The 13015-nt window shown below is 41.8% G+C and overlaps 1 protein-coding gene across 1 annotated transcript in view; it reads left to right on the top strand.

Annotated features, from left to right (window-relative positions):
• Window positions 1–13015, top strand: part of LOC140727667 (suppressor of tumorigenicity 14 protein homolog) — a 92389-nt gene that overhangs the window by 57669 nt on the left and 21705 nt on the right. Inside the window, exons 8-9 of the mRNA XM_073045306.1 lie at window positions 7158–7291; window positions 12642–12739. Coding sequence (XP_072901407.1) covers window positions 7158–7291; window positions 12642–12739 — 232 coding nt within the window. The remainder of the gene's footprint in view (window positions 1–7157; window positions 7292–12641; window positions 12740–13015) is intronic.

Below are 13015 nucleotides of genomic sequence, written 5' to 3'. Positions count from 1 at the left end.
CCTGGAGAGGTCACTGTGTCCAAGAGCACCACCATCTTACCAGAGCTAGCTGAGAAGAGAAATTATTTTAAAAGCAAATTATTGTGATGTGGAATGAGCTATCAGAAAGGGTAGTGGAAGCAGATTCCCTGATATCTTTCAAAAGGATCTGGAGAGGGAACAGGACACGGGTCCAAAACAGTGGCCAGTTGAATCATTACTTCCATGAGCTGGCTCAGGCTCTGCTCTAAAGTGAAGAAACTTCTGAAGACCCACATCCCTACTACCAAACTAATAAATCTCCCCGGCATACAGTACACCCTAAAGCCTTGAAACTCTTTCAACAGAATGATGCAACGCCCACTTCATGCCAAACCAGTGATCTATAAACTTTTAACATAAATTCTTTGCAGGCAACATGACCCTCACCATCCTAGGAGCCCTCACTGTTCGGCTTAATCCTTTGCTCGCTGCAATCTCCCAGATCAGCCTGGTGCCCCACCTTTCAATTCAACTCATCATGATCAGCGTGACCATCCATATGTCCTATTGACTACCATATAGAAACATAGAAAAGCTACAGCACAATACAGGCTCTTCGGCCCACAATGTTGTGCTGAACATGTCCCTACCTTAGAAATTACTAGGCTTGCCCATAGCCCACTATTTTTCTAAGCTCCATGTACCTGTCCAAGAGTCTCTTAAAAGACCCTATCATATCCACTTCCACCACAGTTGCCGGCAGCCCATTCCATGCACTCATCCCTCTCTGCTTAAAAAACTTACCCCTGAGATTCCCTCTGTACCTACGTCCAAGCACCTTAAAACTGCCTTCTTGTGTTAGCCATTTCAGCCCTGGATAAAGCCCCTGACTGTCCACATGATCAATGCCTCTCATCATCTTATACACCTCTATCAGGTCACCTCTCATCCTCCGTCGCTCCAAGGAGAAAAGACTGAGTTCACTCAATTTATTCTCATAAGACATGTTCCCCAATCCAGGCAACATCCTTGTAAATCTCCTCTGCACCCTTTCTATGGTTTCCACATACTTCCTGTAGTGAGGAGACCAGAACTGAGCACAGTACTCCAAGTGGGGTCTGACCAGGGTCCTATATAGATGCAACATTACCTCTCAGCTCTTGAACTCAATCCCACGGTTGATGAAGGCCAATACACTGTATGCTTTCTTAACCACACAGTCAACTTGCGCAGCAGCTTTGAGTGTCCAATGGACTCAGACCCCAAGATCCCTCTGATCCTCCTCACTGCCAAGAGTCTTACCATTATTATATTCTGCCATCATATTTGACCTACCAAAATCAACCACCTCACACTTATCTGGGTTGAACTCCATCTGCCACTTCTCAGCCCAGTTTTGCATCCTATCGATGACCCGCTGTAACCTTTGACAGCCCTCCACACTATCCACAACAACCCCAACATTTGTGTCATCAGTAAATTTACTATCCCATCCCATACTTTACCTGAATCTCCTCTAGGCTGCATAATATCACCCGGAATCATTTGACTATCCTGAAAATTCATGACTTCAAAAGCCCTCACGATCCCCAACCCTCAAAGACCCGACAAATATTATCTTGATCTCTGTAGTCATCCTGACAACCACTGTGTAATCAATGTTGTCTTCACGATCTCCTCCTGGACTCATCAATCGCCTGTTCACTTATGTACTCTGGGACTGTCTTATTTTTCTGAAACTCTCTTTACTAAACATGTATTTATTGTCAATTCATCTATTTTTCTGCAAATTTGTGGGAACTAAAACTCTTGGCATCTGCTGTTAAAATACCATGACGTTTAAAGATACTTGCACCTTCAGATTTCCAGGCTATGGTTCCTACTCTCATTCTAAAACGTCACAGTTATAGAGTCTGTTAGTGAGTAACAAAAATTGAAACTACCTCCTATTGTTCATGCAACAAGTAATATCTCTCTTTTACAACTCATTTAATGCAGAACGGAAATTGTGTCATTTATTTATTTGAAGACAGATTGCACAGAGTAATTTGTTTTGCTTCCTTTCCCCTTATCCCTTTCCATTCTCACCCTGTCCCTGTGTACATACAGTAAGAGCAGCTGGTTCTCAAATCCTAAGTTATTTTGCTGGAATTTCCCAGCACACATGCTTAGTACTCAAGTACCTATAGTATTTCTGTCCCAGTGCTTTTTCCTTGTGATAGATAATAGAATGGGCCAACATTTGGAGGAAAAGTGATTTCAGCAAAGTAACTATTTCACAAAGGTTGCCGAGCAGTTATCTCATTTAACTTTCAACTTCTGTTTTATGGATTTCTATGGTTAAAGATAGACTCTGTGCCTTCTAGAGCTTCCAACTGTCTGGTGCATTAAACACTTTTTTATAACTGTAGGGTTGAAATTTTCAAATAGTAATTGCTCTGGAGATCAGCTGTCATCTTTGAACTTCAAGTGATGCCTTGTGGCTTGTCATAACCATTGATGAAAGGAAAAACAATTGAACATACAGTTAAAATACTAAGACCAGACCCAATGCTTCTGTTATAATTTGTTTGTGGAAGGCTGCTGAGCAATTACTTACTTACCTCTGGCAGGCAATTTCTAATCATTTATAAGATGTATGAAATATAAATTGCTTTAGAGTTAAGATGTTTCATTCTTTTTCAAACTGATTTAGTCTTACCACTTCAGTTTCATTTCAACTCACTCACTAGTCAGCACACCCATACCTCACCAGAGGAAATGCTAACTTTGCTTTAAATGAAACACTGTGAACTTTCCCTGACCCCAATTGAAGCTGGCTCTCTTCCTAGAAAAGTGGCATTTGTGCATTTTGATTGTGAAATTCCTTTGGAGGGCTGAGTGGGTCCAGAAAGAGTGCTCTGTGTTCAGCAAATTGACTTCTCCACTCGGTTGTAATGATTGAGTTTAGCTTATATTAAATCTTTTGTGAGGGAGAAGGATTGACTTGAATTTTGTTACACTCATCTTGAATTATCAAAAATAGATACTCTGATGAATAGGAAATTTAAACTCATAAATTACAATTGTATAATTGTATTTGGACTTTGGTCACTATTGTAGTAAAGACATTGCTGTATCTAATCTGTGTACAATAAACTTTGCCATCAATATCGTGTAATCATGTCATCTGCTTTAGTAAAAATAGTTGAGGAATAAATATTTGCTAGGATAACAAGAAAGTTTATTATGTTCTTCTGTGATATATTATGGGTCCTTAAAGGCTTCTTGAGAGAGCAGATTGTTTAATATCTGTGGTGAAATACATATACCTGTCTGGACACGCCCCCTCCTGCTGACTGCTCCTGTGGCTCGTCCCACGGACCCCGGTATAAAGGCGATTGGAGGCACAGCCCCTTCCTCGGTCTCCAGGATGCTGTGTGGTGGTCGCTTGCTGCTTGTTCTTTCTTCCAGCCAATAAAAGCCTATATCTCGCCTCACGTCTCTGAGAGTTATTGATGGTGCATCAATATCTCACCTCAAAGATGATGCCTCGGACAATGTATAGTGTGTTGGCTGAGAATCTTGTGCTTTGGAATGCTGGTTCCTTCTCAGTAGTAACTGTTGGTTTGATCTTGGTTGATTGTTTAACACCAACTGTGGTGATGCAGGAAATGCACTGGATACTTGTGCTCCTCCTCTGCAACTCACAAAGAAAGGGCAGTGCATTGGCACACCTCGTGGACCTGCTGTTGGGGAACAGTTCAGTTGTCTGTGTGGAGAACCTTTGTGCTTCCATGGGTTTCCTCGTGGTGGTCTGTTATCACCCAGAGCACAAAGATGTGTGCATCTGTAGGTTAACTGGCCATTATAAATAGTCTCAAGTACAATTTTGAGGGAAAGAACTTGAGGGAGTTAATGTGAATGTGGGGAAATTAAAACGGGATTAGTGTAAATGGGTACTTGGTGATCAATGGCTGAATGACCTGTTTCCAGTGTGACTCTGACAATTCAGATTCAGTTTAATGTCAAATGCACCAGGGTTTAATGAAATTCCCTGCTTGCACGAAGCTCACAGAGTTAACAGTTCACATTGAAATAATAAATACTACAGTGAGCATAAGAACAGAATGGAGCAAAGTATAGTAGTGCAAAAAGAAATGCCGTTTTAACAATTCTGTTGGAACATTTGAAGTTATTTACTCATGCTGCAATGCAAAGGCCTTTGCCAACTCTTTCATTGTGTTTGGAAGGAATATCCACATCATTCACTTCCAGTGGTTGGCTCTGGAGGAGTGCTGGCTAAGGGAGATGGTAGGGAAAAAGATGAGAGGTTTATATGAGAGGGGAGGTCTTACAATTGCTTTAGTATATGGAGGAGTAAATCCAGAACAGATTTTACAATGCTTGACTAAATTGCTTGTGACAGATTATTGGCCTAGTGGCAAAGATAGAATTGACTCCAGCTTTCTTTTGGTAATGAACATTTGGATTATATAATATTATTTGAAACTATGTTCATAATTCATGTCATTGTCCAGAATGAAACTGCCAAAGCCCAGGGAACATTGGAATACAGCTACAGGATTGAACTATTACTAAGAACTTTAGGCCAGATTTGGTATATGGCATCTTCTTCTACATCTTCTTGCGCTCTTAGCTCCTGGTGGAGTCGTTGGGGTGCTGTCTTGACAAGCTTTTTGGCGATTGCTCATCATGCGGCCTGTCTTGGGCATCTGAAACCTGGCAGAGCCCATCCCTCTCCAGGTTTGACCACAGCTGATTTCCTCCAACTAGGTGGCTCGCCTTGGTCGTGAACACGCGGCTGTTATCGTTCATCTGAGAACCTTTCTGCCCTGGTCAGTGACTTCATCATGGAAGTCATTCGCCCAGTGGTGCCATGTTACCACCACCCCCTCACGTGGTGTAGCCCGCCAACTGAAGCGGTTTACTGGGGTATGGTGCTTGGAGCCAACACGTGAGAGATTTAGGAGATGGATGAGTACCAGTGATGCCTGTCCACCCTGTCTGGTAGGGAGCAGCATGCCAGACATCACAGGTACTACCTCTATCCAGAGCCCCCTATACCCCAGTATATGGCATATTAGATGCCAATTACCCAAACTGAATATTTAGAAAAACACCCTAAATAGCACCAAGATACTTAAGAACATTCCATCTTTTCATGTATGGGGTGAACATTCCTCATAATAGATGCATCTTTTCAAGAGTGTTTGCAAAAGGGCAGTTCCCAGGTAAACCTCAGAGTTTCTTTAAATATTTGTACCAGCTACCTTACTAGTGTGGCTGTTTACCACACCCTGTGCAATACTACAATCACTTCTTATCTGGGTGGTGTAAGTGTGTACCTGTTCCTGCATAATATTACAATTAATTCTTGCACTTGTATCTTATCAGTGTGAACTTAAAAATCTTGGAAATCTTGTAATAATTGACTTGTAAATCTTGTACATTTTATTTTTAAGATAATTTATTTTTTTATTCCTACTTACTTCATGTCTAATGGTTGTATATCTGTGCACTTGTAATGCTACTGCGACACTGCAATTTCCTTTGGGATTAATAAAGTATAAAGTATCTATCTATCTATCTATATAAAGAAGCTAGATATGAGTACTACACACAAAATGCTGGAGGAACTTAGCATGCCGGGCAGCATCTAGGAAAAGGGTACAGTCAATGTTTCGGGCCCAAACCCCTCAGCAGGACTGGAGAAAAAAGCTGAGGAGTAGATTTAAAAGATGGGGGAAGGATGAAGTAAAGAGCTGGGAAGTTGATTGGAGAAAGAGACAGAAGTCCATGGAAGAAAGAAAAGGGGGAAGGAGCACCAGAGGGAGGCGATGGACAGGCAAGGAGGTAAGGTGAGAGAGGGAAAAGGGGATGGGGAATGGTGAAGAAGGGGAGTGGGGGGCATTACCAGAAGTTTGAGAAATCAATGTTCATGCCATCAGGTTGGAGGACCACCCAAACGGAATATAAGGTGTTGTTCCTCCAACCTACGTGTGGCCTCATCATGATAGTGGAGGAGGTCATGGATGGACATATCGGAAAGGGAATGGGAAGTGAAATTAAAATGGGTGGCCATTGGGAGATCCTGCTTTTTAGAAACATAGAAAATAGGTGCAGGAGTAGGCCATTCGGCCTTTCGAGCCTGCACTGCTATTCAATATGATCATGGCTGATCATCCAACTCAGAACCCTGTACCTGCTTTCTCTCCATACCCCCTGATCCCTTTAGCCACAAGGGCCATATCTAACTTCCTCTTAAATATAGCCAACGAACCGGCCTCAACTGTTTCCTGTGGCAGAGAATTCCACAGATTCACCACTCTCTGTGTGATGAAGTTTTTCCTCATCTCGGTCCTAAAAGGCTGGACTTCCCCAACATTAGAAACAATCTTTCTGCATCTAGCCTGTCCAATCCCTTTAGAATTTTATATGTTTCAATAAGATCCCCCCTCAATCTTCTAAATTGCAGCAAGTTTCTGGCGGGCAGAGTGCAGGGTCTGACTGATGTAGAGGAGACCTCGCCGGGTGCACCAAACACAGTATATGACCTCCAACAGACTCATGGGTGAAGTGTCATCACAAACAAGAGAAAATCTGCAGATGCTGGAAATCCGAGCAACACGCACAAAATGCCGGAGGAACTCAGCATGGTGTTGCTTGGATTTCCAGCATCTGCAGATCTTCTCTTGTTTGTGATCAGATAGGTGTGCTGTCCATCTACAAACGTTTGTATATGAGGACAGTTGACATCTAGATATTAACATCATTATTCTGCTAAACTAAATATTCATTAATTTAATGCAGCCTGTAAAACTACAAGTAAAGGGTGATGATGTAAATGTTTATTAAAGCCTACTTAGGTAAGTTATTAATGTACTGCTGGTATATTAGAGCCGCAGGATTATCGATATCGCTCGTGGTGCCACATCTTTGAGAGTAGGGGGCCTCATCTATATTATTGTGTCACCAATAGTGATTATCCCAGTTCTAACAGACCATGAGGTAAGAGTAGAAATGGTTTTGTTGCTTCGAGAAACACCAAGGGTCATCTGAAGAAATAGACACTTCTTCAATTTTTATTCCAGGCACCAGGAATTTCCTCTGTAATACCATGTAACAAATCCAAGAGCTTTTGGAAAAAAAGTAATTTTGACACTAAATGTTAAAATACATATTTTAAATTCCAGGTTTGAACAAACTGGCCAACCCTTGACCGCTGAGGTCATTGTTTCTGGGAATACGTTACTGGTGGCCTTTAACCCAACAGCTGGATGCGATCTGTTGCAGTATTCGATTACATTTCTTCAGGTGCCAGTGACAGGTAGGGAGAGTAACTGGTTGCTTTCCTTCCACAAAAAAATGCATCTTTTTTTGTGCTTCATACCGTTGGTCTGATGGAGATTTCCAAAAGACAAAATGCCTTCAAACACAAATAAAGAAGGTTTACGTCAATAAAACTTTATCAAAGCACGAACTCCCATTTTCAAAGGTTCATTTTATTATCAAGAATGTACGCAGAATACAACCCTGAGATTCATCTTCTCCAGATAGCCATAAAATACAGAAAAGCCATGGAAGTTGTTGAGGCCCCCCCCCCTTGCACGAAAAGGAAAAAGAAGCAGAGCTCATAAACCCCAAACCCCCAACCTCTTCCTCAAAAACTAACAGACTGACCTCCCTGACTCAGCAGCTAAAATACCAAACGGCTTAACCCCCAAGTTCTTCCAACACACAATTTGCTTTGAGCTTAAAAGTACTTTTCAGGTAGGGTTGTTGCTATATTTATGAAATACACTTGCAAAGTTGCACACAAAAGCTCTTCACAAACAGCAATGTCTTAATCATCGACCAGTCCAAAATACAACAGGACGCTAGAAAAAGTCAATTTATACGGTAGGGAATTAGGTGTCTCGTGGTAGTTGCAGGAAGAGAAAGTGAGTGAACAGAATTGATGACTATCCATCAGATCTCTGAGTTTCAGTATCTGCCTTTCTTCTGCTTAGTACATTTTAGTCTTGAAATTTTGCTTGAAGGATGGGGGGGGGGTGGGGGGATGGTAATTTTTGCAATTGGTAATTAACATTTCTTGTGATTTCTCCCCTTATAGAGTGATAGCTTCAATTTTACTGATGCTAACTAACCGACAATAATTTCCCTGCTCTTTTTTGAAATAGTTCAGTGGGTTCCTTTGCTTGCTTTGAGGGGGCAGGTTTCATTTTTGGACTCAGACTTCTAGTGGTGCATTTTCTAGAGGGGTTTGTAGGTTTTTCCTGTGAACATGTGGGGTTTTTACCCCTCCCACATCCCAAAGATAGGTTAATTGGTTCTATAAATTAACAGGGCAATGGGGTTGCTCTGAGAGTGGCACTGGTTTGCTGGGCTAACGTGGTCTCCTCCATTTCATAAGGAAATACAGAAATATGAACTTCTGGGGGGAATGGGGAGACACATTGGCTATTCAGAAAGATTTCCCAGCAGGTGATTCGACACATGAGTGGGAATTCAAAATGGGTCAATGCCAGAAATATCCTTTCCTCTACACCTGAAGTATAAGGCTGAAATTCAGGAATAAACTTAATAGCCTCACAGCCCTAGCTGAGGTAAATCACAAACTGTCTTACTTCTCTTTACCAATTAATGAAGCCTATTCCTCTCCAATACCTTCTGCCCTTTACGGCCACTGCTCTTCACCTTGCTACTTCCTTTAACTGATCAGCAATTGCTATTTCACATTATTATTCCCATCACCTTAGCACTGCCATACTTGCAGAGGAAGCTCTCACACATCAAGTTAGCCACTCGAAGAAGGTTTCATTCATATACGAACACTCTTAGACATGTGGGATGGGTTGCAACGCCTATAAAACCATCTTTCTACTCCTTTAAATACTGTCTTGCATGCTAATATCTTGCCCAAGGGAGAGTAGATCTACAGGACCTGTTTAGGGATAATCAATATGGCATTCTGTGTGCAGGTCATGTCTAACCAATCTTACAGTTTTTTTGAGGAGGTTATCAAGAAGGTTGATGAAGAAAAGATAGTGGACATTAATGGACTTTACCAAGGCCTTTGACAAAGTCCTGCATGGAAAGCAGGTCTAGAAGGTTAGATTACTTGGCAGGATGAAGTAGCCAACTGTATCAACACAGGTTTAGCAAGGGAAGCCAGTGAGTAGTAGCAGATAACTGTCTCTGAATGGAGACCTGTGTCCATTGTTGTTTATCATTTATATTAATGTTTTAGTGACAAGGTGGTATACTGGATCACCAAATTTGCAGATGACTCCAAGATCGGAAGTGCAGTGGACAGTGAGGAAGGCTAGCAAAGCTTGCAAGGTGATTTGGACCAGCTGGGAAAATGGGCTGAACAATGGCAGATGGAATTTAATGCAGACAGGTGTGAGGTGTTGCACTTTGGGAGGACAAAGCAGGATAAGACTTGCACATTGAATGGTGTGCTGATAATAGAGATTCATAATTCATTGAAAGTGGCAGCACTGGTAGATAGGATGGTAAAGAGAGCATTTGGCACACTGGACTTCATACCTGAAGTCCAGGAGTTGAGTAAAGGAGTTGGGATGCTATGAGGGAGTTGTATAAAAGATTGGTGAGGTCTAATTTGGAGTATTGTGTGCAGTTCTGGTCACCTACCTACAGGAAATATATCAATAAGCTTAAAAAACAGAGAAAATTTACAAGGATGTTGCTGGGATTTGAAGATCTGAGTTATAGGGAAAGGTTGACTACATTAGAACTTTATTCACTGGTGCACAGGAGAGTGATGGGAGATCTTTTAGAGGTGTACAAAATTATGAGAGCTGTAGATAGGATGAATACATGCTGGTGTTTTCTCTTCAGGTTGTGAGAGACTAGAACTGGAGGTGAAAGGTGATAATTTTAAGGGGAATCTGAGGGCGTACCTCTTTACTTGGAGAGTGGTGTAAGTGTGGATTGAGCTGCCAGCGGAAGTGGTACACCCAGGTTCAGTTATAACGTTTAAGAGTTCTGTTTGTCTTTTTAGAGGAAGGTTATGGAAGCTTTAGAGAGGGTGCGGAGGAGATTTATCAGGATACTGTCTGGATTAGAGTGTATATCCACTGAAGATAGGTTGAGCAAGCTGGGACCTTTCTCGTTGGAGCAAAGGAGGAGAAGAGGTGACTTGATATAGGTGTACAAGATGATAAGTGGCATAGATAGAACTGACAGTCAGAGATTTTTTCCACTAATACTACCAACTTTTGGGTGATTTGAGGAAAGTACAGGGAGAATGTCAGAGGTATTTTATTTTACACAAAGAATGATAAGTACATGGAACACACTGCCAGGGTGATGGAAGAGGGAGATACATTAGGGATAGTTAAGAGATTCTTAGATAGGTGTGTAGTTGAAAGAAAGGTGGAGGTCTATGGGGGAAAGAAGGATTAGATTGATCTTGGAATAGGCTAAAAGGTCTGTGCCGTGCAGTTCTATTTAAGAGAAGTTTGGATAGGTACATGGATGAGAGAAGTGTAGAAGACTGTAGTCCAGGTGTAGGTAATGGAAATAGACAGAAGGCCAGACTGGCATGGATGAAATGGGCTGAAGGGCCTGTTTCTGTTCTGTAGTGCTGTATAACTTTATGACTATGACGACAAAGTACTGCTGCGCTCCAAAGAATTTTGTAATCTCCATTAACCCTTCTTCCATTGTCATTTTCTCCCAATTCAAGCTTGGCACACTTTTCAGAGAGGGTAACTTTTAAAAGTAATCCTGTTGAAGTCATTGGATTGAGTACAGGAGGAAAGCTACTGTATGCCAGCGTTATTACATGATGTCAGATGACTCCCTAAACATGACTGTTCAGGGTAGTAGATGGGTGCCAGTCATGTGAACTGGTTTGTGTTTGATAGCATTGAGGCTCGTGAGCATTGTTAGATATTGTACTCTGAGGCAGGTAAGTGTGTCCCTGTACACCCCTGACACGTTGCCAATAGAAGATGGTGAGTCATTTACCACAGAATATCCAGTCTATACCCTATCCAATCTGTTAGCTCACAAGCACAGAATCTAGCTGACTTACCCAGCTAAGTTGAATCCTGTTGAAATCCAGGGAGAAGATTTCTTGTTTTAGAGATTTATTGAAGCAGACTTGTTGTTGCAGCGTAGGTCTTCTTACACCACTTCGCTTCTCAGCCTCACAACTTGGTGAGGTCAATAAGGGGCCCCTCATCTGCCATCAGCTAACTCGCCACCTGATAGGCCTGGTGAATTGGGTGCATTATTGACGCCTGAGATAATGCCAGAGCAAACAATTTTAGGAAATGAAACATGGAACTATATCATTTAGAGTCTGTTCCCGTAAGCCTGCATGAAAGGACCCTGTGGAGAAGTAATGCAGATTTGAGACTGGGGAGCTAGTTCTTCAACAACATGCTGCAAATTTAATGTGGAAGTCAAATCTGTCCCTTTTCACTTTGTATCACTTGATTAATATAGTGCTTTGAACCTAGCACTGATATTTAACTGTAATACTTATACACAGTGCCAATGTAAAAGCAAGCAGCAAGTTGAAGTGGTCCCTACTCAGACTTTCAGCCCTTTGTAGCAAATCATAGACAAAACAGTCAGACAGTTCCATTTACAAAAAGTGTGAAGAACCTTAGTTACTGATTTTAACTCCTACATTGCTTCTTCAACAAGGCTTCATTTGTTTTCACAAACATTTGTGAGATACTTTAGTAAAATGATATCGTAGAGATTAGCGACTGTTTCACATAATTTGCTCTCTCCTGTTTTCCAAATGTGATGCTGGGTTTGTCCTTGAGACCCACAAATGAAGAGGAGGGAAACAGAAAGGAAAGCAGCAAGAATCTGTAACAGATTGCAAGAGACTATAAGACATAAGACCATAAGCACATAGTTAGGCTTTTGGCCCATCGAGCCTGCCCGCCATTCGGTCACTGATAATTAACTTCCCTCTCAACCCCATTCACCTGCCTCGTCCCTGTAACCTTGACAAACTTAGAGGGTGAGGGAGGCCAGGAAATGGAATGTTCTACAGCATGTGGGTGTATCCGAATGTCACAGGAGAGTTGTATCTGAGAAAATAATTTGGTGGAGGAACCCAACAGGTCAGGCAATATCTACGGGTGCAAAAGAAATGTTGAATTTTTGGGTCAACCTCCTCCAGCCCCAATCAGGAGACTATTGTATCTGAGGCAGCTCTGATGAAGAGAGAAAACTTATTTATCTCTGTGACATGTTTAAATGAAGTTTTAAGCTCAAAATCAGACACTCCCTGCTCGTGCCATGACAATGAAGGCCATTATAGATTCTGCAGATGCTGGAAATCCAGAGTGATACAAACAAAATGCTGGATGAGCTCAACAGGCAGCATCAATGGAGGAAAATAAACAGGTGACATTTAGTGCCAAGAGCTTTCATCAGGACTCACTCCTGCTTAAAATGTGTTATCATTTGTTCCTTCCAAACTGGTTCTGGTGACAGCAATCTATCAGCCAGTTTGCTGCTCACTGACCCACTGCTACAAATTGATCTTCCTCGTGGAGGTGAACTACAAACCCTTATGTGGCACTAGCCTGGGCTGCAATTGATTTAAGTCACGTTCTTTCAGAGAGGTTCTGCCTCCTGACATCTGGCCAGACACTGATGTGCTTTCCTTCTTTTTGCAGAGTGTGGTGGTGTCCTTGGTGGAACAAATGGAAGCTTCAGGTCACCCAGATATTCTAATAACCAGGAGAAAGCTGTCAATTGCACTTGGAACTTAAAGGTAACTTGTGAAGTCACTCTTTATAAAATAAAGTGCAGCTCCTGATAGGAGACTCTAATTCCTTCAGTGAAATAGGGCATCGAGTTGATTGCATCGATCATGGGAAAAAAGGAAAACATGGCAAAGTGGTGAATTATCATATGATTTCATATAAAGTAAACTCTACTGAAATCTGGAAAAAATCTGACCTCTCTTTTCCGTACATATGTCCTAAAATTACTAACTATAATCTTCTCCTGCTTTGAGTCGGTGGACTGGACAGTACTCAGGGTTTCA

The sequence above is a fragment of the Hemitrygon akajei genome, chromosome 5 (assembly GCF_048418815.1).
Source record: "Hemitrygon akajei chromosome 5, sHemAka1.3, whole genome shotgun sequence".
NCBI lineage: Eukaryota > Metazoa > Chordata > Chondrichthyes > Myliobatiformes > Dasyatidae > Hemitrygon > Hemitrygon akajei.
This window is presented reverse-complemented; position numbering and strand designations above follow the sequence as displayed.